The sequence below is a fragment of the Lonchura striata genome, chromosome 17, assembly GCF_046129695.1.
Source record: "Lonchura striata isolate bLonStr1 chromosome 17, bLonStr1.mat, whole genome shotgun sequence".
NCBI classification, from domain to species: domain Eukaryota; kingdom Metazoa; phylum Chordata; class Aves; order Passeriformes; family Estrildidae; genus Lonchura; species Lonchura striata.
The window spans coordinates 6,411,502-6,433,641 of record NC_134619.1 but is presented as its reverse complement, the minus strand read 5'-3'; the positions used below and the strand labels follow the sequence as shown (position 1 = coordinate 6,433,641).

General features: G+C 45.9%; 1 protein-coding gene across 1 annotated transcript in view; it reads left to right on the top strand.

The window, feature by feature from the left end:
- LOC110469024 (peroxidasin homolog) overlaps positions 1 to 22,140 on the top strand; it is a 44,202-nt gene that overhangs the window by 14,687 nt on the left and 7,375 nt on the right. The window contains exons 3-16 of the mRNA XM_021527418.3: positions 2,528 to 2,599; positions 2,843 to 2,914; positions 5,242 to 5,313; positions 6,806 to 6,877; positions 8,426 to 8,595; positions 10,608 to 10,725; positions 12,261 to 12,430; positions 12,903 to 13,175; positions 13,340 to 13,456; positions 15,554 to 15,712; positions 17,926 to 18,038; positions 19,229 to 19,385; positions 20,917 to 21,025; positions 21,782 to 21,939. Of these exons, the coding sequence (XP_021383093.2) occupies positions 2,528 to 2,599; positions 2,843 to 2,914; positions 5,242 to 5,313; positions 6,806 to 6,877; positions 8,426 to 8,595; positions 10,608 to 10,725; positions 12,261 to 12,430; positions 12,903 to 13,175; positions 13,340 to 13,456; positions 15,554 to 15,712; positions 17,926 to 18,038; positions 19,229 to 19,385; positions 20,917 to 21,025; positions 21,782 to 21,939 (1,832 nt within the window). The remainder of the gene's footprint in view (positions 1 to 2,527; positions 2,600 to 2,842; positions 2,915 to 5,241; positions 5,314 to 6,805; positions 6,878 to 8,425; positions 8,596 to 10,607; positions 10,726 to 12,260; positions 12,431 to 12,902; positions 13,176 to 13,339; positions 13,457 to 15,553; positions 15,713 to 17,925; positions 18,039 to 19,228; positions 19,386 to 20,916; positions 21,026 to 21,781; positions 21,940 to 22,140) is intronic.

Sequence of the window (22,140 nt, the reverse complement as noted above, 5' to 3'; positions counted from 1 at the left end):
AGATAAGAGCCCTGTGAGCTTCTTGCCATCTGAACTTCCAGGATTCATCTTATTTGGCTGGGTCAGTGATTACACTCCCTTGAACTGTACAAAATAGCCAAGACAACAAAACAGACTGGGATAATGCTTTTAAATAGCCCCAAAACACAGCCAGACAACATAATGGGATTTGAAATCCCAGTGGAGATCAGTCCTGGTCTGAACTCTGAGCACTAAAGATAATAATCAAGCAATCTGGAGCAAAGGGCTCCAGACCATGCTGCTGGTGTGACCCTGCTGACGTGGTGGCTGTCACCTGTCCCCTGCCATTGCCAGGTGTGTGACAGGGGCTCACATCCATGGGAATGACATCGGTGCTGGCACCCCTCTGGCAGCCCAGTGTGTGCTCAGAAGTGGGGCCAAGGCTCAGCCAGCAGAGAAGGAGCTGCCTTGTCCTGCTCTGGCCAGAGATGAGAGCGGATGGGGCAGGGAGGGAAGCAGGGCTGGTGCCTGGGTTGTCTTTGTCCTGCAGGCAAATAGACAAAAGCTCTCTCCCACACTGCTCTCAGGCAGTCTTTTCCAGCCCTTGGGTATTCAGTCATCAAATAAACTTTGGGTTGATGCTCAGGGACTGTATTTCTACCCAGCATAGCTGGCTGCCAGAGCAGGATTGTGTGTTCCAAGGACTTGACATCATTTTTGCATCCTGAAGGGTGAGCGGGGCTGTTTGCCCTCAGCCGTGTGTATGGAGCCATTGCTTCCAGCTGTGCAGGAGCTTTCCAGATTGCTCTTCCTTAACCTCTTCAGGCTGCCTGTGCCCAGCCCTGGGATGTGCAGCCTGGCAGTGGCACCCACACCCGTGGTACCAGGGCAGCTAATCCAGGGAGGAAGTCAAACCTAGGGTAATGAGGTTTTTCCCATTGCCTGACTTGCAAAGCTGTTTGCTCTTGAGTTTCTCACATGCTTTTTCTGACTCTCAGTGTAATTCTCCACCTGAGAAAAAAGCTGGTGAAAAGCTGGAGTGGCTCAGATGCCTGGAGAGAACTCATGAAGCTGCCATCACACATGTGTGCTTCTGACATCTTTTATCTCTTCTGTTATGCTTGAGGTGTTTTATTTCACCTTCATCTTCTTTTCCCACAAGTTGCCATCTCCATCTCTTTGTGTTTTCTCTCCATCCTTTACCTGCACAAACTGTTTTTGGACAGGAAAAGACCTTGGCTTTTAATGACAGAGGCTGGCTGCTCTTTTTGGTCCAGAAATTTGGGGCAGAAGATTGGGTTTTGCTGCTGGGAAAGTGCTGAACTGTCTTCTCACCTGCTGCCTGGTGGCAGATCATTCCTGAGGAGCAGAGCTGTGTCAAAAATCAACTTGTAAAATGCACATCCAGTGCATGTATTGGACATGACCCAACCTAGTACAGTCTGGCTGCTCTCACAGGGAATTGCTGTTTTTCCTACAACACCTGAAAAAGAAATTTTTGCAGTACACAGTCACAGATTCCTTCTCTGACCACAACTCCATTTAGGAATTTTAAAAATTAGTGGTGGCTGGTGAAATCCTCGCTCTGGGCTGTTCAGCTCTAAAAGCTCCACCAGCTCTGAGCTTTGCCAGACCTGAGCATCAGTGGGACCCACAGCGAGAGACCCGTGGGACTGTGGCTGGGCAGCCACGAGAACAGCTAAACTTGGTGTATTAGGGAGCTATTTATAAGTGATTTATTGTGTTTGCTCTGGGTTGGGCTTGGCAGGGGCTGCAGCAGAGCTCTGCAGGGCTCAGCTCTGTGGTTACACTGCTGCACAGCATGGCTCTGGCAGGGCTGGGCTGTTTCTGGGCTCTGGCACTGCCCATCAGTCACACACACAGTCATGGCAACTGCACACACAAGTGTCACACAGCTGTCCAGTGCCACGTGGCCCAGAGGTTTTGCATTAAAATTTGGCAAAAAAGCTCCTGAGTTCCGAAGAGGTTGTCTCTGAGCAGCCTCAGAAGTCAAAGTTGAATTTATTTCTTTCTCATTTGTGGGTATCAGTTGCAAAGTGATTGAAACAAAGCTATTAGCATTTTATGGCTCCTATAGCTCCACTGGGAACTGGTGTTTTAAACTGCGTTTGTACTTCTAAAAACTGGCTCTGTGCTCCCCTGGTCACTTGTTGAACACAACCAGGCACCTCCAAAACCATTGTGGTTGTACAAGAGTGGCAGCAATGATTTAATATCTCACTGCCCACTGCTTCTTTCTGCCTCTCTCCCATCCCTTCATCCCTTTCCTGGTGAAATTGTCCCTGTGGATGAAAACTGTGGCAAAAGGTCAGGAAAATACTTTGAACACTGCAATCTTGGAAGTACTTGGCCCCTCTGGGTGAGAAACCTTCATACTGCCTTGGCTGGTGTGAGGACCCAAAATTTGACTTGCTAACCCCATTACATCTTAAATTCTGTGACACCTGGGCTCAGAATTTTTCAGTGGGCATCCAAGAACAGAAATGCCACAAATCTCACATGTCCTGACTTCACCAGCTATGTTTTTCTTTCTTGATTTGAACAGGCTGCTGAACAATAACCAGATAAAACAAATCATGAGAAGATCCTTTGAAGATCTGGAGAACCTGAAATACCTGTGAGTTGGTGGTCCAGTAATTTCTTGACCTCTTCAAAATCTAACAACCCACTTTCAATATTTGCCAGTCAAGGATGTACTGTGTGTGTTTGGAGTTCAATGTCAGAGGTAGAAAACATTGCCCTTGAATCCAGGCTGCAAGTTCTGCTTTGGGTTGAGGGTCATTGCTGTTTCCTGTGACTTTTTAGAACAGAATTGCTGATCAGTTCACCTAATGCTGTTTCTTTTTTCTCCTTTTGAAAGCTACCTTTATAAAAATGAAATTCAGAGCATCCAGCAACATGCCTTCCACGGGCTCCGTTCCCTGGAGCAGCTGTAAGTACAGATGAGCCTTGTTTGCACATGGAGAGCAGCAGGCACTGAGTGAGGGGTAGGATGAAGCTTCTGCTCATTTCTCATCCAGATTTGCCAGGCTACACTGGGTTCATTTGAAAACAGCTGTTCTGAGTATTGGTTTTGGTTAGTTAGTGCTGAGGTCTCTTCCTACTGGTGTTCCATATGTTTTCTCCTGCCCCCAAACTTCTGGAACGTAGGAAGAACCCAGCTGTGCTTCTGATGGCCTTTATTTCCAAGGAGCTTATGAGGGAGGGGTCTGCAGGAGGGCTGGGAGAAGAAGGCTGTGCTGGGTTTGTGTTTGGGGATTCCTTGAGCAGAGAGTCAGATCTGGTCCTTTACTTAAACTGAGGGTGCTGGCTGAGTTTCTCTCCCATCCAAAGCTCTGCTGGGAATGGATGGATGAAGTGCAAGCCGAGTATTCCTGGGAGCTACCAGGATGGTGGTGTTCCCATGCTGCAGAGCATCTGGAAATTGCAGTGGGGGAAGACGATGGATCCAAACAAACACAGGGATGACCTTCCCTCAAGCTGTGTGGCACTCTGTGCTGAGTCTGGGATGGAGGGAGCCTCGTGTGTTTTCCTGGCAGCTGGAATCCATCACTCCAGCAGTCCCCACTTGCTCCCCTTCTGTGTCCAGCAAAACTCTGCTGTTTGTTCAAAGATGTTTTGTTTTTTGACTTAGTGCACCACCCTTGAGGTGACATGGGCACACTGGGGTCTGAGTCTTCTGACGTACCTTCCTAAACTGGGACTGGATTTTTCTTAATGGTGGAGAGAGTGTGAGCTTGGATATTGAATCATAGATATGTGGAATGGTTTGGCTTGGAAGGGACCTTAGAGCTCATTTAATTCCAACCCCTGCCATGGGCAGGGACACCTTCCACTATCCCAGGTTGCTCCCAGGCCCATCCAAACCTGGCCTTGGACACTCCAGGGATGGGGCAGCCACAGCTTCTCTGGGCACCCTGTGCCAGGGCCTCAACACCCTCAAAGGGAACAATTCCTTCCTAATGATTATTCTTCCTAAATAATTGAAATATAGGAATTACTCGTATCACTGGAGAGCAGGGACCAAAGGTGAAACTTGTCTAATTCCTGAACTGTTCCCAGCTGCAGCATTTATAGGGTTGGAATGTAACCAAGGATTTTGCTGTAAAAGGAATAGGATCTAGCTTGTTCTCCAGGTTGACAGCACAAGAGGACAGAGCATAATTGGAAGTTTCAGGCAATCCTAACAATAGGTGTGTCACCAAGCTTGTGTACAATGTGGTTTTTCATCAGCCAACTCAGCAAGGATGCCTGGGAGAAAATTTAGGAAGCTGAAACTGGCTCTAAACTGAGCGTGGAGAGCTGATGCTGCCCACGGGATATTTCAGCAGTGAGCATTCCAGACTTGATGTCACGAATAAAAGAAAAAAAAAACAAAACCAACAAAACCACAAAACCAACAAACAACCCACTGAAAAGTCCCATCTGTTTTCAATCCCAGGCAGGCTTAGCTCCAGAAGAAATAGCTTTGCTCAAATCCTACCCCGTTTTCCTGTCCCCACAAGCCAGGTTTTCAAGAAAAAGTATAACCTGAGTGATGGACAGGATCAGATGCTTTCCTCAAGGTCCAGGGCAATCTCAGCAGGCATCTGAGAGTGATTAGAGCACGTCCCTGTGTTCCCCATTGTGACCCTCCAGTGCAGAATCTGAGTCACCCTCTCTGATACTGGACCATTTATCATGAATCCTTCCATTACAAATCAAACAGCCATGTGGAGGCTTAGGCAATTATTTCTCAGTGCAGTCAGCTACAATAGCAGAATGAGTATTTGTAGATCTGTGATTAATCTGTGTCTGCTGTGAAATTTATGCCTGTGTAAAATAAAGGGGAACAGTTTAGGCGATTTGGGGACTGTAAAAAATCCATCTAAAAATCAGGAATGTGTCAGTTCTGCTGGTGAATGTCACAGCTCATGGCAGCAGGGAGGCTCAGGTTTTGTGGTGAGTTGCTCTGCAGGCACCACATTTCTTTTTTTGATGGCAAAGGGTGACCTGGGACAGGCAGGAGGAGCCCTAGGCCTCTGGAGTGGCAGGTCACACTTTGGATTTCAGTGGAACTAAAAATATTAGTCTGTATTAGCAGGAAAGCCATGTTGGCCACTGTGTTTGCCTGTGGAAACTGGAGACACCAACATGGATTCTGGCTTCTCAACCCCTGCCCTGAGATGAGTGGTGACCAGCTGGGGGGCACTGGGGGATTGATCTGGGAAGTTCTGGTGTCTCTGAAATTGCAATCTGTGTGTGATTTCTGTGTCACAGGTACCTGCATTTCAACAACCTGGAAAGTCTGGAGCTGGAGACTTTTAGTGACCTGCCTAAGCTTGAAAGGCTGTGAGTAAAGATGGGATATTTATTGGGACTAAGAGGGTGAGGAGAAGGGGAAAAACCCTTTTATTTAGTGTAGCAGTTTTGGTAGCGTGAAGTGTGGTCTCCAAAATGCAAAACGAAACTTCTTTAAAGAAAGAGATTTTACATAATTGCCGAGTAGGAGGGTGACTGAGGGTGTGAAGGGAATTTCCCACTTTATGTTATGTTCAGGTTTCCATCTAAATAGGAGTAAATTTGCAAAAAGTCCTACAGCTGGTCAAGCCAAGTGAAATTTTACTCTGAGCATAAGGTCAGCAACGTTAGTCACTGTTGGGCAGAGCGAGCTAAAAAAAAGGGATAAAGTCAGAAGAAAGTCTAACAAGAAAAACACACATCCTTCTTGAAAGCAGTAAGGAAATGGAGTCTCCTGCTCCCCAGGACTGCTTCTAGCAGTAATGGAGCCACCAGCACAACATTCCATGTGTGGTTCCCACTCCATGGAGAAACCAGCAGACTTTTCTGGGTTGTGTGGAAATGTGCCTTATATCCATACACGCCAAAGAAATAAAATTGTGGGATCCCACACCCTTAGGAAAATTCAGACCTGGATCAGTACATGGCTGATCTCAGCCACTGTATTGGATCCAACAAAAATTCTGGATTTAAATTTTAAAGGAAAGTTTTTCAGCCTCCAAGGTGGGCAGCCAGGCTGGATTCTGGTGCACACATGTGTGTACAGACATTTGCACTTGAGCTGTGCTGCTTTTGTGTTCTCTCCTGTTCCACCACCTACTAAAATTGCTTCATCTCTATTATCAATGGTCTCTTATGAGTTTTAGATGTAACCAACTCAAGTAAATTCCCCCACCATTATGGGAATGGGGAGTTAATTATCTGCACTTGGTCCCCACTAAAATGGTGCATTTTAACGCTGTCAGGGTTTCTCCCTAAGAACTGGAGTGTTTTATGTGTGTGCTAAGATTCTGGAAGTGAGAATTTGCCTCAGTTTTGTTCAGAGATAAGCCCAGTTGAGGTGGCTGTTGTCTGAATTACATTTGCTCATGGATTTGGGCTAATAACTACATGGAGTCTAAGGCAGGAATTGTCTAACATCAATGGCTGCCCTTTTGAAATTGTCACGTCATCTGCACAGGGGAAGGAAAAGGTCCCTTTGAGCTGACCCAGGCCCAGAAAACAGAGGGTGGGTCCAGTCTGAGGGGATTTTGTGCCCTTTCTCCTCCCTGTGCAGAGAAACTGGAAGGGTCCAGCTTAGACCTGTTCCATCACATCCTGAGTCACTGTTTCCAGCCCACACCCGCTCTGGGCTTTGGCAAATTACGTCACACCCACCGAGGGATGAAATCCCTCCAGCTCATGGAAACAAACACGGAATTTAAAAACTGAGCTCCGTTTTGATGAGTGGCCTTTGCATTTAGACTGAGTTGTGACCTGGGGTGTTATCATGCTCACAGTGCAAATTCTGAATCATGCTTTGGCATGGCTTCTCCCACTGCAGATTCTTGCACAACAACAAGATTTCCAGGATTCATCCAGGGACATTCTCTCAATTGGAGTCCCTCAAACGGCTGTAAGTAAAAAACATTGCCTGCAAAGAAGACTTGTTTATCTTCAATCAGATGGGCAGGACCTGAGGAAGAATGTGCCTGGTTGGCAAAGCTTTTAGTTGTTGCACTTCCAAGGCCACTGCTAAGTTTATAAAACAGTTTTGATTGGACGTGAAAGCTTATTTAAGCAGTTAGAAGTTTCTTTATGCTGGTGTCTAATTATAATCAGGTTACAGCTTAATAATGTCACAGGAATGAACGTTCCTGGAAAGTCTTCACAACAGTTTGAACACATAAAGCATCTTTGAAAAATGCAGAAAGTCCAGGTCATGGATATGACCTCGAACATGTCTGTAGATCAGTATCTAACATACTTAGAAAAATCATAGTCATAAAAGAAAAGGCTTGTTTTCTAGATTGAAATTAGTCAGAGGAATGCCAAGGGGCATGATTCCCTTTCCATGCAGGAATTCCCCAGGGTGCCATTCTCACATAACCTGTCTGTCTCTTAAGCTTACTTCTTTCTTGCTTTGGTTTTATGAGCTCTGGAAATAAGTTCTATGATGTGTTTGGGAGGAAAAAAAAATGCAAAAGGTAAAGAATTTTGGTGTTTTGCCATGATTTTCAAGTACAATAAAGTAATGTATTTCTCACTGCTGCCCTCAGTGATTTCTGCAAGCAGGTAAAATGCTTCACTTCTCTTTAACAGGGAATATCTTGTGAAATGTTGTCTGTAGGTGCCAAAGAAAAAGATGGGATGTCTATAAAATACTCGGTCATGGCCCTGTGTGAAATCTCACATTCTCAAATATGTGACCCCGAACGTGTTAGAATTTTCTTCCTTTCATTTTGTTTTTTTGTTTGTTTGGTTTTGGATGGCTGTGCTGGTTTTGGAAACCATGACAATGGCCCAGACCCATCGACTGTAAAACTGTCAGTGGGGAAGGAGGCACAAACTAATCCCCCTGTAGTCCTCCTTTATCCTCATGGCTAGCACTGCTCCTAGGAATGAAGTCAGTGCAGGGAAGAGGCTGGGGGCACTGGGAGGTCACTGGAGCTCCATTTGCTGTGGTTCAGGCTTGTGTTGCAGTAATAAAAGTTCTCCCAGTTGTGCAGAAATGCTGCAAGCCCTCACAGCTGGTTACAGGAAGGGTCTGATCCCATCCACACGTAAATAAATGGGAAGGGTTTTTTGGAGCTAAAAGAGAAAAACTGCAACAGAGGCAGTTCTCCCAGAATTCAGTAAAGGTTGAAACCTCCATTCCAGGGTAAAACCCAATATTTCAGTGTCTCCAGTAGTCTAAAACTGCATAATCCAGTTTGACTGAATAATTTCTATTTGAAACTGGAATAGTTGGTAGTAGCTGTTCAATTAAATCTTACAAATTGGTCAAGCATCCTAGTTAACCATCGTGGCAATGAGAAAACTCAGATTTTCACCTGGGATATAATCAAATGCAGGTCAAACCACCCAGGTGACCCTTCACTCTGGGGGGCTGTGTCCCCTGGAGAGGGAGGCAGCACAGCAGCTGGAGGCTGGGCACTCAGCTGCCTTTTCCTGGCTGTTGCAGGCGGCTGGACTCCAACTCCCTGTTCTGCGACTGTGACCTGCTGTGGCTGGCAGAGCTGCTGAAGCAATCTGCAGAGCGGGGCAGCATCCAGAGCGCTGCCACCTGCGAGGCTCCGCGGGAGCTGCACGGCCGCTCCATCGCCACCCTGACCGCCCGGGAGTTCAACTGTGGTGAGCAAGTCACAGCCCTCCATCGGCCACCCTCAGCCCCTGGAGCTGGGCTTTGCTCTGGGAATTGCTTCCTCCAGCCCTTTTCCTCCCTCTGGCCTCTGCTGGCATCCTGATTTCTCCCTCCTTCACTGCTGAAATGGGAAAATCCCAGTGGGGCTGCAGGAGGATGCTGATACTCCCAGGGGTGTTGGAGGCAGCTGTGTCTTGGCTTTTTGCAAAGAGTAGGGCTGGTAAAGGATCTGCTGCACCAGTGGCTAAGCCAGGAACCAGGGGAAATACCCCACATTAGGCTGAACAGGAGGGGATCACTGGGAGAGCTGCAGTGGCAGGAAACACAACTGAAAACTGAGTGAGAGCATCGCAGATATGGAGCCGAATGCTGTGTTTGATTGTGGTGTAACCTGATGGATTTTGTTAGGCTGTGATGCTTTAAATTTAGAAATTTAAATCAGGTTTTGTTCTGAAAAATCTGAAAATTAGATATTTCATATAGAAAAACACAAAATTCAGATTTTTAAGTGGAGGTTGGCACAAACATTGCTGTAGTTCCGTGGTGCTTTGCTGCTGGTAGAGTCAGTTTGAGAAATTCCCACCCACAAGGGTTGGCTGTTAGTTCCCCCCACTGGATATGGCAATCCAGTTGTGTATGGCCCTGCTGTGAGCCAAATGTGTGAGCTCAGCTGGATTTTGAAGAGCCCTCCATTGAATTCAGTTTTCTCTTATGACTTCATTATGAAAAAAAAAAAAAGAAAATTTACCATTTCACAGATTAATTTAGGGCACAGCCATGCAAAGATTTGAGTTGGCACAAAAAGGTCTGTGACCTCAAGGGAAGGGGGGATAGGAAGGGCCTAGGGAAAGCAGCTGGAGACACATGGAGTGGCTGTGCCACACAGCAAGCTGTCCCCAACACACTCCCAGTGCCACAGTACAGCTGTTAGTGCAAATTTGTTCTGGTTTAGGCATGGAAACACAGTGGGGTGTCTGTCAAATTACCAGAGCACCTGGTGGGAAGATTTTGCTGGCATTTGGCTTTCACTCTGGTGGTGTGCCAGCTGGGAAGAGAAATGATACAGAGTTCAGCACAGAGCTCTACCCATGCAGGTGGCTGATATTTGAGTCAGTCCGAAAGCTGCTGGTACTATTAACCCACGGCTTTGAGCAGCTGTGAGCCACAGGGCCAAATCTGCCCGGGTCAGTGCTTTGTGGGGCTGTGCTGGGTTTGAGCTGTGCTGGATTTGCTTTTGGGGATTTTTTCTGAGCCATTAATTTGTGGTCTGAGGAGTGAGGATGATGCCCTTCCGTTGGAGGAGGTGACAGGTTCTCAATTTTAGGAATAATCCAGCTGGTTTTACTGGCTTACTGGTGAACATGCAGATTGTGAAATGGGTAAGCTTTTTGAATCAAGCTCAAGCACTCCGGCGCTTGTCCATAAATTCCTCCCTGTTTCAGCACATCCTTTCAATGTTTAACTTGCTTGGTGCTTGAATACATCTCAAAGTGAAGAACACGGTGAAAGGCTTGGCTGGATAGGGACAGGATGATGAATGAAGCCATAATGAATAAAATCCTGTTGGGAAGGAAGTGGTGTGGTTTGCAGGGAGCTGGCTCTGTGCTCAGGTGGAGCAGAAAGCTGCAGGCTGCCAAGGGCAGAAAAACAACCCAAGTGAGGATGCTACTGACTTTGCTTCTTTGGAGGGAGACAGGGACCAGCTCTTTAATGAACCCCTATACAGCCAGGACTGTGGGAACTGATCCACTGCCCAACTACAGGGAATAGGAACAGCAGCAATTCCCCAGGGCCTTTACAGGTGAATGATGCTATTCCTCCATGATATTTGCAGGTGTTAGTGACTTTGGGGTGGCTCTGAGCAGATGCTGCTGTCCCTGGGGCTGTGCCTATTTCTTGGGGCGTTGTAGGATGGGTGTTGTGTGCCCCACCATACCCCAGCTGGGCTGCAGGTAGTTCTGTGCTGCTTTGGACTGGCTTGTGTTCAAATGATGTTTTGCAGAGAGGCCACGAATAACCTCAGAACCCCAGGACGTCGATGTGCTCTTGGGAAACACAGTTTATTTCACCTGCAGGGCAGAAGGCAACCCAAAGCCTGCCATTATTTGGCTGCACAACAAGTAAGTCACATACAAGGAGCCCTTGGGTGGCAAAGGTTTTCAAGCACTGAGCTCTTCAGTGCCTGCCTGTAATTACAAAAGTTGTTTCACACAACGTTAAAAACAAACAAAAAAAACCAACAACAACAACAAAAAAGAAGAAGAACAAAAAATACATTTTTTTCATGGGTTATATTTACCTTCCTTTTAACATCATTCTCTGGTGGTGACCATGTAATCCAAGTGGTGTTTTCATCTGCATTTGAAATATTTCATCTGCATTTGTAATGGATTCCAAGAGCTTGTAAGTTTCCTACAAACATATTCTGCAGTCTGAAAGCAGTTGTCTTTTGATCAGGAAAAAAATAAAATTAGAGTTTCATGTTGCTCTCAGCCACCATGCTGGCCATTTGTTAACTGCTGAAATGCTCACTAAAGGCTGATCATGCTAGGTATGAGGTTTCTTTCCAGAGGGAAAAATTGCTGTGCTCCACTGAAGGACAGAATTTACAAATTCATGTATAGATTATTTGCTAGATGCCAGGGTGTTCTGGGAAATGCTGCACAATAAAATATTCTGCACCCACTGTGGAAGTGAAGCTGCTTTGCTCTTTATAAGCTTCTTGTCTGGTGAAGCCTGAGCAGGGCTCGGTTATTAGTAAAAAATGATCAATGTGTGCTTCTTCAGCAAGCCCCCCACCAGGCAGAGTTTCAGTCCAGAGCAAAAGTTTATGGCTGAGTTAAGTCCCTTTGGAAGGAAGGTTTTGTTAGGGAAATGCTGGCAGGCTCCCAAAGACAGCATTGTAAGAAGAATAATGATAATAAATGTTCAACAAACGAGATATGGCTGGAGTGAGGAGACACCAAGGGAATTAAATAAATGCCCAGCAAGCAGATTAGCTTTCATAGTGGGTTCAGCCTTTGTCCTAGGGGGAGAGGGGTCCCTTCTTCCCTTTCCATCATCTGCAGCCATCCAAGATTCCTTTGTGCTGGGACAAATGGGATGCAGCACTGGGACCTTCTGCCACGGGCTGGGATCCAGGAGTCACAAGTCATTGCAGAGAGAAGGAAGATGTTTCACAGCTCTCGGGCTGGGTTGGAGTCCAAGCTGTGTTGGGGTCCCATGGTGACTTCTCAGAGCTTTTTGCTCCTCTCAGGCCTTTGAGTCTCGAGTTTGAATAGCAATGGCTGCACACAAGGACAATATTAATTCATTGCTAAATTTGCACTTAGTGAGTAAGAACAGGCTTTCAGGGCCAGGACGCCCTGACAAAGGCAGGGATGCTGTGACAGGGGAACAAAGTGCTTTCCTGATGGGCTGTAAATGTCCTGTGTAATCAGTGGGGAGAGAAAAAGCAGCTCACCCAGGGAGCAAATCAGAGCTGGAGCTGCAGTTCAGCGCTGTGAATCAGAACTCTTGCTGCAAATTTCCCGAAGTCTCAGAGTAGCTCCAAGAAACACCAACTTACTGCAATGCAAAGCCCCCAGATCCCCCCGGGAGGGACCACCAGTCTTTATTCCTTTCAGATTTTGCCTGTTTGTGGCTGTTTTTTCAGTAACAAGATTGACATGAAAGATGACAACCGCCTGAACCTGTTGCAAGATGGTACCTTGATGATCCAGAACACCAAGGAGTCGGACAAAGGCGTCTACCAGTGCATGGCCAAGAACATTGCTGGGGAGGTCAAGACGCAGGAAGTCGTGCTGCGTTATTTTGGCACCCCATGTAATTGAGCTTTGTGCACCCCTTTATGACCTGGGCAGCTGGGGATGGGAGTGGAGCTAAATCAGAGTCACTCCCAGCTTTTTGTGTGCCAAGATGTTCTTGGTGAGCTGGGGGAGAGAGTGGTGACAGCCAAGGGAGGCCTGAGCTTCAGGGGCTCCCACTGGAGTGGGAAAAGGGGTACTTAGAGAATGAAGGCAATTTGGGACTGGGGAGGGAGTTTGAAGTTTGGGGTGAATGCTGCAGCACAAGGGTGAAGGGGACACGGGCATGGGGATGCTCCAGCACTGGGTGAGTGGGTGTGAGGAGGTGGTGGGAAGATACTGGGGGCATTGCTCACAGTGAGGATTTGGATGTGAGGGAAGAACCAGAATGAGTTGCTGGACTCCACTCCCCAGAGTGGGAGTCCAAGCAACTTCTGCCCATCAGTGAGCAGGCAGCAGAGCTGGTTCCTAAAACTCTCCTTTCCTTCCAGCCAAGCCCACTTTTGTGATCCAGCCACAGAACACCGAAGTCCTGGTTGGGGAAAGTGTCACCCTGGAGTGTGGGGTCTCTGGGCATCCCCACCCTCGCATCACCTGGACCCTTGGCATGGGCTCTCCTCTGCCACAGGATTCCCGTTTCACCATCACCAGCTCTGGAGGACTCTTCATTCAGAACGTCACCTTCTTGGACCAGGGGCAGTACAACTGCAATGCCAGCAACTCCGAGGGATCCATCCAGGCCACAGCAAAGATCATAGTGCAAGGTGAGGGCTCCCAGCTGATCCTCTGAGGGTTCTGGGATGTTTCTGGCACACAATGTTTGGTCAGTGGGTTGTATTTGGGTCTTGTGACTGGTTCTGCTCCCATGAACTCCCTGAGTTTGCTGCCTGTGTGTTTCCTGCTGTCCAGTCATTGCTTTCCCTTCCAGATTCTCCCAGGTTTCTCGTCATTCCCACGGATCAGACAGTAACTGAAGGACAAAGTGTGGATTTCCCCTGCTCTGCTGAGGGTCACCCTCCCCCTGTGATTACCTGGACAAGGGCAGGTACTGCACCACTTGTGGCTTCTCTCTCCCATGCCATCATCCACGGGCTGTGGGTGGGAGCAGCTAAGCTGCTGGTCCAGGGTGGGGGCTTGCAGTGGTGGCAAGGACAAATTGTGACCAGCACAGACCCAGTCCCACTTTTAGCTACCAAGGATGGTGTTAAGCACTGAGGAAGAAGCATCTCTGGTCTCTGTCACAAGGAAAGAGTGTGATGGTTTTCATCAGCATGAAACCCATGGAAAGCCTTATACTTCTTGCTGCAGTGGCTTCCCACCTCCTTTGAAAAGGCAAGGTCTGGATACTCCCAGTCAGTGGATATCAATCACAGAATTGTTTGAATGGGAAAAGACATCTAAGATCATGAATTCTAGCCTTTAACCCAATCCTGCCACATTCACTTCTAAACTGTGTCCCTAAATGCCAAATCTACACTTTTTTTTGACACTTCTGGGGATGATTCCACCTCCTCCTTTTGCAGTACCACCATGTGCCAGCTCTGTGTCATTGTCCTTGACTTGCTGCTCTTGTGGAGCACATTGCAGAAGGGCACCTTTCAGTGGCACACCTCAGAGTTTTCTCATAGCTTAGGAAAAAAGATTTTGGGACAACAGGTGGTGGTGAACTTTTAAAGTCTCAAATAATTGTTAATGCTGGCTCCACTGAACTGATCTCATCCAGCACTTTCTGGGACAGAAGCCAATAATGCTTGGCCCAGAGGTCCTCCAACTTTTCATTATGCTTCACAAGCCATAATTAATGGTTTAGGGCTGTGGAGAGTTTGTGGGTATTGTGTTCCAGCTTCCACAGCAAAGGCCCTGACACAGAGTTAAGAAGGACCAGCTGAAATTCTGCTCTGCCAGCATGTTCTCCATCTCCTTTAACCTGTTTTCCTCCACTTCCCAGAAAACACATCTTAGGCACGTGGAAAGGAGCACAGTGACAAGAAGTGAGGTTCATAACTGCTTTGTAACCAGATTTGCACTCAGCACTCCATACATAAAAAAAACCAACAAAGCTTTATAGTGCTTTCACATGCTGAAAGCAAGATGAGGGGAGCATTGAGATGAGCACTGCTCATCTCAAAGCCACTTTTGAGAGTGTAGGGGCTTTTGTATTTGGGATGAATAAGCAGAGGATGAATAAATGGAGGAAAATTGAGTATATGTGAAAAAAAAAAAGTCGCTAGCCTGACAAATTTTGATAATTTTATTCGGTTTTATTAAAGTGTTTTAGTTTTCAGCTTTTGTCCTGAAATAGAGAAAATATTGAAACAGCTGTTTCCAAACCAAAAAATCATACCAACAAATTTAGAAAGACAATGCCAAATGTTTCCGTTTATTTGATGAAACAGTTTGGATAATTGAAGAGTGATTTGCTATCCATCAAGGGTCAAAATATCTGCAGATTGCACTAAAAAAATTCTTAGGAGGAAAGAAAAAAGGTTCCAGCACTTCCCAGCTGATCAGACAAGACAACTCATTGTGTAAAGGTGGTATTTCAGGGCAATTGATTCTGGGAAGGAAATGAAATGTGTGACTATCACACAGACCCCTCCAGTGATGGTGATGCCTTCAAAATCTAGAAACAACACCAAACATTTTTGAGACAATATTAATATAGGAAGTAATATAAAAAAAGGTCTTTAACTGAAGGCATCCAAGTGGGAATATGGCAAATTGCATGCTGAAGATGTGCTGAAAATGCACACATGTCAAAGCACATGTGACCTAGGCCAAGTACAGTTTTATAAGTTCAGTAAATTCACATAATTGACGAGAATCCCCAGTTAGAAACACAGGTAATGAAGTCATTCCCCGCCTTGGTTCAACCCCTTCTGAAGCCTCCCTTGTTTCTAGTTGTTTATGCCTAATACTTGAGAAAGTATCTTGGGAAGGTTTCTTGATTTCTGTAAGAAGCAAGAAGACCAGAACTGGCCCTCAGGAATTTGTTTGTCTAATAGGAGAAGCGCCAGAGTTAGGAACCCTTATAACCACCCAATAACACCCAACACCCAACAGATGCGGAGAACACACAGAAGCAAAAACCCACTTTGGCATCCGTGGGGTGAGGGAATTAACGAGCTGCTTGCTCACCCAGGTGGGCCCTTGCCGAGCGACCGGCGGCACAGCGTGCTGGCCACGGGCACGCTGCGGGTGGGGCGGGTGGCCCTGCACGACCACGGGCAGTACGAGTGCCACGCCATCAGCGCCATCGGCGTCAGGACGCTCCCGGTGCAGCTCTCGGTGACCCCGCGAGGTGAGCGGGGCTGGCAGAGGGGTGCTGTTCTCTCCGAGTCCAGCACATCCCTCTGGCTGCCCTGGTTGTCTCAAGATCCTGAAAAAGGTCTCGGAGACCTCGTCAAGAAGTTTAAAAGCATCTGTGGTTTTGATTCTAGCCTGTGGAAAGGGCTGTCAGTTTTGTATGAGTGCTAGTCACAAGCGGTTTAGTAGTGTGATATTTGAACTAACACAGGGTGGAAAAGTAGAATTTTGGGATTTTTAGAATGGGGTTCAAGGGGGTACAAGATGGAGGAATTTGGGCGTGTCCTGGCCACCTCCTTTCTTCTTGTCCTCCATGCCTTGGTGTGATGGTGGCACTTTTCTGTTGGTTTAAGGTAGAGATACACTATGTAACAGATGATAGAATTGGTGAAGAAATTGAAAACAGCATAGTTTTGAGTATATAAAACTCAAAGCCACCCAAGGCTCGGGGCAGATGACCATGGTGGAGTTGTGTCATGGTTTGACACTGCCACAATGCCAGCGCCCCCATGAAAATGTAACCTATCAATTGAATGCTGTGAAATGCGATTGAGAACAGAGCAAAGCAGGCCAAACTTAATAACAAGGAGAAAACTTTATTACACTACTACTACTACTACTACTACTACTGCTACTATAAAAGGGGGGGAAAAAAAACCCCACAAAATTCAAAATGAAAACCTTTCAAAACATTCCTCCTCCCACCACCCAACTCCAATAAATCACAGCGAGACACATTTGGACCCTTAATCAAGTCTTCATCCTTCCACATAATCAATACTGAGTCCATCAGGGGAGAGAGGAGTCTCCCTTGCACCATAGACCCCCCAGGAAACACAGATGCCACCTCTTGTGTTTCCATGTCACACATGGCACTTGCTAGAGCTCGGCAGGTCAAAGAAAAAATGTTTAGATAAAAAGAAATTCACAACCTTGAAAGCACAATTGGAATTGTTCCAGGCTCCTTCATTTGGCTGTGTTCGGGCTAGGGAAGAAAAGATTCTCTATGATCTCTCTTGGGGTCATCCTGACCTTAGGAACCCTGAGAGAGAAACCCCACAGAAATCCACGACATTATTTGATTTTGTGGTCAATAACCATCTGAACAGGCAGGGAGCTGTCCCCTCTCCTATGGGGTGGGATTTTGCTCTTCCCTGGGAGCAGGCATCCGGCCACGAGAGCTCCATCAGCTGCTGGGAAATGTGGGAGAGGTTTCCAAGGTTTGTAAATTGGAATAAGTTGGTTTAGTTCGGGAGTTGTCATAGCGAAAATTGCTTTGGTAAAGGAAAATTGGATAATTTTCCTTTAAAAACTGGATAGTTTTCAAAAAAAGTGTATGAATTAAATTCTTACTAATAGATATATATATATTTCTATTTAAAAATGTTGTGTTTCCTATAGAATTATTAGCAAAATTCTTTTCCAAACAAAACATTCTGTAAAATGTAATGCTTCCTTCTAGCAAACATTTAACTCTGGCTCTTGATACATTTGTCTTAAATGTTCCCTACCAGGTCATAAATTCAGTCTAAATTTAGGTTTCCTAAAATCAAGACTCTAAAACAAAAGTCACACAGGGATGCTTTTGCTTAATTAAAGCTTTTTTTTTTTTTCCTTAATTTTTTTAAAGCTCTTTCTTAGTTTTCTTTTTTTCCTTACAAATTATTCTTCTAAATAAGCAAACTTCCCTTCTTGTTCACTAACAGGGCAGGGTTTTACTAATAGCAGACTGGAGGGAAGGAAACATTCTAGAATCATGAAATTAGTGAAGCTTCAATCACAGAATTCACAGAATATTTTAAGACAAGCAAGATCAATATAGTTATTTAATCTAGCCTGACTAACACTTTGAGAGAGCTTCATCTGATAATTCCTGAAGCAAGTCATGATCCCTGTTTCAGCTGGAGCATCTTTTCTAGAAAGCCTTTGAATTAAGGATTTTAAATGGTGCAGCACATTCCTGTGTAATTGCCCCAAGTAGAGATGCAGAGGAGCAGAAAATAATGAACATAAATTATATAAATTTATGACCAGAGAGCTTGGTAGAGAGACAGAGAGCACAGGGTGAGCTGCTGCTGCCCCTGTGCGGAGCCCCTGCAAGAGCAGCAGCTCTGCTTTCCCCTTGCTGAGATGTTTTTTCACACACAGATTTCTCTGTTTTCCTTGATGCAGTTTTCACCCCAGTGACTTTTCCCCTGTGTTGTGCAGTGATCCCGGTGTTCCTTCATCCCCCCCAAGACCTGGTGGCAGAGACAGGCCAGGACGTTTCCATTTCCTGCGCTGCGCAGGGAGACCCTCGGCCCACCATCACCTGGGTCAAGGTACGTGGTGACTTCACATCACTGGGGAGAGGGACAGCTCCTCTGGGGGAGAATTCAACAGCTCCCTCCTTCAACACCTCTCCCAGTTTCATTAATTTTGCAATATACGTGGATAAAGACCAACATTTCCACTGATTTGGGGTTTTTAAGAGAGCATTGCAGTTTCTCAGGCTCAAAGCCTTGCAGCAAGTTCTTCCTTCCAAAAGCATCACTTGAAGCCAGTGACATTCCAGGATATTTTAAATACTTGTTTGACCATCCCTGGAAGAAAAAAAAAAAACCCACTTTGAAATTTTTTTTTTTTTTTCTAAGTAGCTTTTCCTTATATCCAGGATTCCTGCTGATGGTATTGGATGATGCTTGTTGGCTCCAGATTTCATGGGGCAAAGCCACGATCCCTCAAAATCACACAGCAGCCTGGCTGCTCTTTCCAAGAATTCATTAGATTAAGTTCCTCTGACTTTTTCCCTGCTATTCTGTAGTACAACACTTGGGACTTTCCTTGTTACCTGCCCTGCCTTTGAGCACAGTCAGGCACAGAAAATGCTTGAGCCACACTTACCCCACAAAAGTCTGGTGGGAGGTGAACCAGCTTTCTTTCTTTTCAGCTTTCTGTGGGCTCAACCATCAGTGGGAGCAGAAGGAAAGGGCCTGAGAGAACAGCAGAGCAAGCTTTAGGTTGTGGCAGGGCAGCAGAAAGATGTTAAGAAGCAGGAGATTTAAAATCACATCTGCCACCAGCCAGGCTGAGGTCAGGTTTGAGTGATGCTGTCAGAGCCAGCAAAAGCTGGGCTCTGCAGATCAAGGCCAGCAAAAATCCATCAATTTGTTGTCCTAAAACTGAAAGCATTGAAATTTAATTCTGTGCCATGAAACTTCTGTGGGGGCATCAGGGCCTGGGACTTGTTCCAGCCAGCATGTCTGGGTGGGGTGTCCTGTGGGGTATCCTGTGGGGACAGCCTGGGCAGGGCCAGAGGAAAGAGCTAAGCAGGGACCTCCTCACTGCGGGTCCAATCAGGAGCAGGTGTCCTTGGACTGCTCTCTGGTTTCTCTGGAAGAGCAATGCTAACATCTGGTGGCCACATTTGTTCATCACATCCATCCCCGGGCTTGCTGAGCAGGCTGAAGGCTGGGCTGGTGGGAAGCTCTCCTTGCTCTGACACAGCTTCTGTCTTTTGGTGGTGCAACAGGAGGGCATCCAGATCACAGAGAGCGGCAAGTTCCACATCAGCCAGGATGGGACCCTCTCCATTCAGGACCTGGGTGTGGCTGACCAGGGCAGATACGAGTGCATAGCAAGGAACCCCTTTGGCTTCACTTCGAGTGCCATGCAGCTCACCATCACCGGTACCGTACCTCCCCCCGGGCCTTCTCTGGCTCCCGTGTAAGGACGTGCTGTGCTCTGTTGGCAGCTACACTTTGAGCAGATAATTATGTAAGAAATTATTTCTTCAGCTTCTTTGCAGACAGGTCCTTTGGGTCGGAGTCATCTCGTTGTGAAAGCCCACGCACTTCCCAGCTGCCCCTCGCTGTTTGCTCAGCTGAGCTGCAGTTGCTCCCTGCAAAGCCAGAGGTGTTGTCTTAAACCTCCTCCTGCAAGCCCAGCTGTCAGTGTCCATGTAGTTACTGCCTTTGCTGGGAGGGAGAAACTTATTAAAATGTGCCAATGTGCTCACAAATCATCATCTGACCAAAACCTCACACTCTGGGGAAGGGAGGAGCAGAACCACATTGTCACTGCAAATACAGGGGTTTAAATGTCTGCTCAGTCATAGAATCCTACACTCACAGAATCAGTAAGGCTGGAAAAGACCTTCAAGATCATCAAGTCCAGCTTTAGACTGTGCACCAATCTTGGGAATGGGAACTAAGTCTGGTTTTCAATCTGCTGCTCTGTGCATTAGGGAAGCTGTAATGGACAAGGAGGAGAAGCCTCCTTGGTCAAACCAGAGGTCAGGAGTGGAAATTGTACCTCTTAGAGGGTAAGAAAACTGGCAAAAGAAATCAAAGGCAAGCAAAAACGTTTAAAATAGAAGTAAAGAGCTGTTCCAGCAATAGCCACAGTGGATAGTGAGTGGCTTATTAGATGAATTTAGTTACATTTTCCATACAGGCGCTGTAAGCAAGGAGCTGAAAATGGTTGTTGTTTGAAATAATTCCTGAGATAATTTCTGTGGTTTGTTCTTGATTGGTGCCTCATTCACCAGCTGACTGTAGCATACACCAGTAGCCAACTGGGAACTGGTTTGTTCAGCTGTGACAAAGGCCCTGGCTTAAAAATGCATCCTGTAGTAATTTTAAAGAAATGATGTCTTTTCTTCTGAAGGTATTCCAACAATAATTTTCATATTTTTATATAAAATCGTATAGCAAATGTGGTAACAGTAAGTTTGAATTATTATTATCATAAGTATATATTAAATACTACCAATAATTAACAAATAAAGTCTTCCACAAACATAAAATTAATATATGAGCAATGTATTTAAATTAATTTCATGAATTTGAGAAATGCCTTTGTGGGAAGCAAGTATATTGTTTTGGATTAACTCACTGGGATTTTTACATTTTCTTTTTGCAGTTTAACCACTAACCAAAACAGATATTTTTCTTTTTTGCAAAAAATTTTGTATGGGAGAAAACTCTGAATGTGTGCCCACAAACATCTGAAAAACTCACCTTCTTTTTCAGGCAGTTCCCATTCTTCAGAATATCTGTCCTAAAAAATAAATTCACGGTGTTTATATTACAAGCGGAAACGCGGTTTGTTCTGCAGCGGGGTCACTGGAGCTGGTGCACAGATTTTCATGAATTGAAAGGGCCAGTTAATATGGAAGGAAATTGAGGGTGTTTTGTTGTTTCTTTGTGCTTTGGGCAGCCACGGACGTGGGCCGGAGCGGGGACACGTTTGTGGCCACGTCGCTGCGCGAGGCCATCAGCAGCGTGGACCACGCCATCAACTCCACACGTACCGAGCTCTTCAGCAAGTAAGTGTGGGAAGGGCCTGGAGCTGGGGCCTGAAGCAGAAAAGGGATAAAACCCCACAAGAAATGAAGCCTTCTCAAAGCTCATTTTATCACTGGCAGCCTGCAAAGGAAAGCTATGGGGGTTTTTTTTTGAGTGCTGGAGGTTGAAGCTGCACTATGTAGGATGTGATAGAGCTTCCCGACAGATTTGGGATTCTGGAAAAATGAGATACACGAGCATCATCTCTTATGTCACTTTTATCTGCGTTTTGTCAGCTGGAGTTTGTTGTGGAGATAGTGCATAAAAAGGAAAATAATCAAAGTAGTTGTTTTATGAATGTAACTGACTTTGTGGAGGGTGTACAGAAATAATAATATAAAAATTCCAACCATTTCCTCAGTAAAAAATAAATTCTCGAGTGAATATGATTCAATCCTTTTCTACCCCAATATATGTTTTTATTGGAAGGATGGATAGTTTGTATTAAGCCAGAAACCTTCTGGGCTTCAGCTGTTGAAAAGTGAAAAAATAAATTGCTATCACAGAAAAAACCCAGAGAAACTGAGGGAATTAAATATGTGCATTTTCCTGGGGAAAAATATCCTTTCTTTAATCATCTGCAATGTGCAGGCAAGCCATGTTATTCTTACACTAAACTGGGGGCCAAGCACTAGACCAGCTTAGAGCCTGACTCTTGCTGCTTGTAGTGTCTCACTGCCCTGAGCAGAAGTGATTAATTTTAATGATCCTGCATCACTTTTGATTCCTGGAAACAGGCGCCCCAAGACTCCCAATGACCTCCTGGCTCTGTTCCGCTACCCGAGGGACCCCTACACCATCGAGACAGCCAGGGCAGGGGAGATCTTTGAAAGGACCCTGCAGCTGATTCAGGAACATGTGCAGCAAGGGCTGATTGTGGACATGAATGTCACAGGTAGGAGAGACTTCATTTCCCTTCTTATTAGTTTAAAATGTGCAGTGGTATATCAAAAATCAAGATAAATGTTGGGTACATCAAGAAATGTGTTGTCTGGGTGGCAATTCTTTCTATATCTCATGGGGTTTTTTTAACAGCTGAAGGGCTGGTCTTATGTTAATTGAACCAGTTTGATATCCAGGAAAATGTTTAATTCCC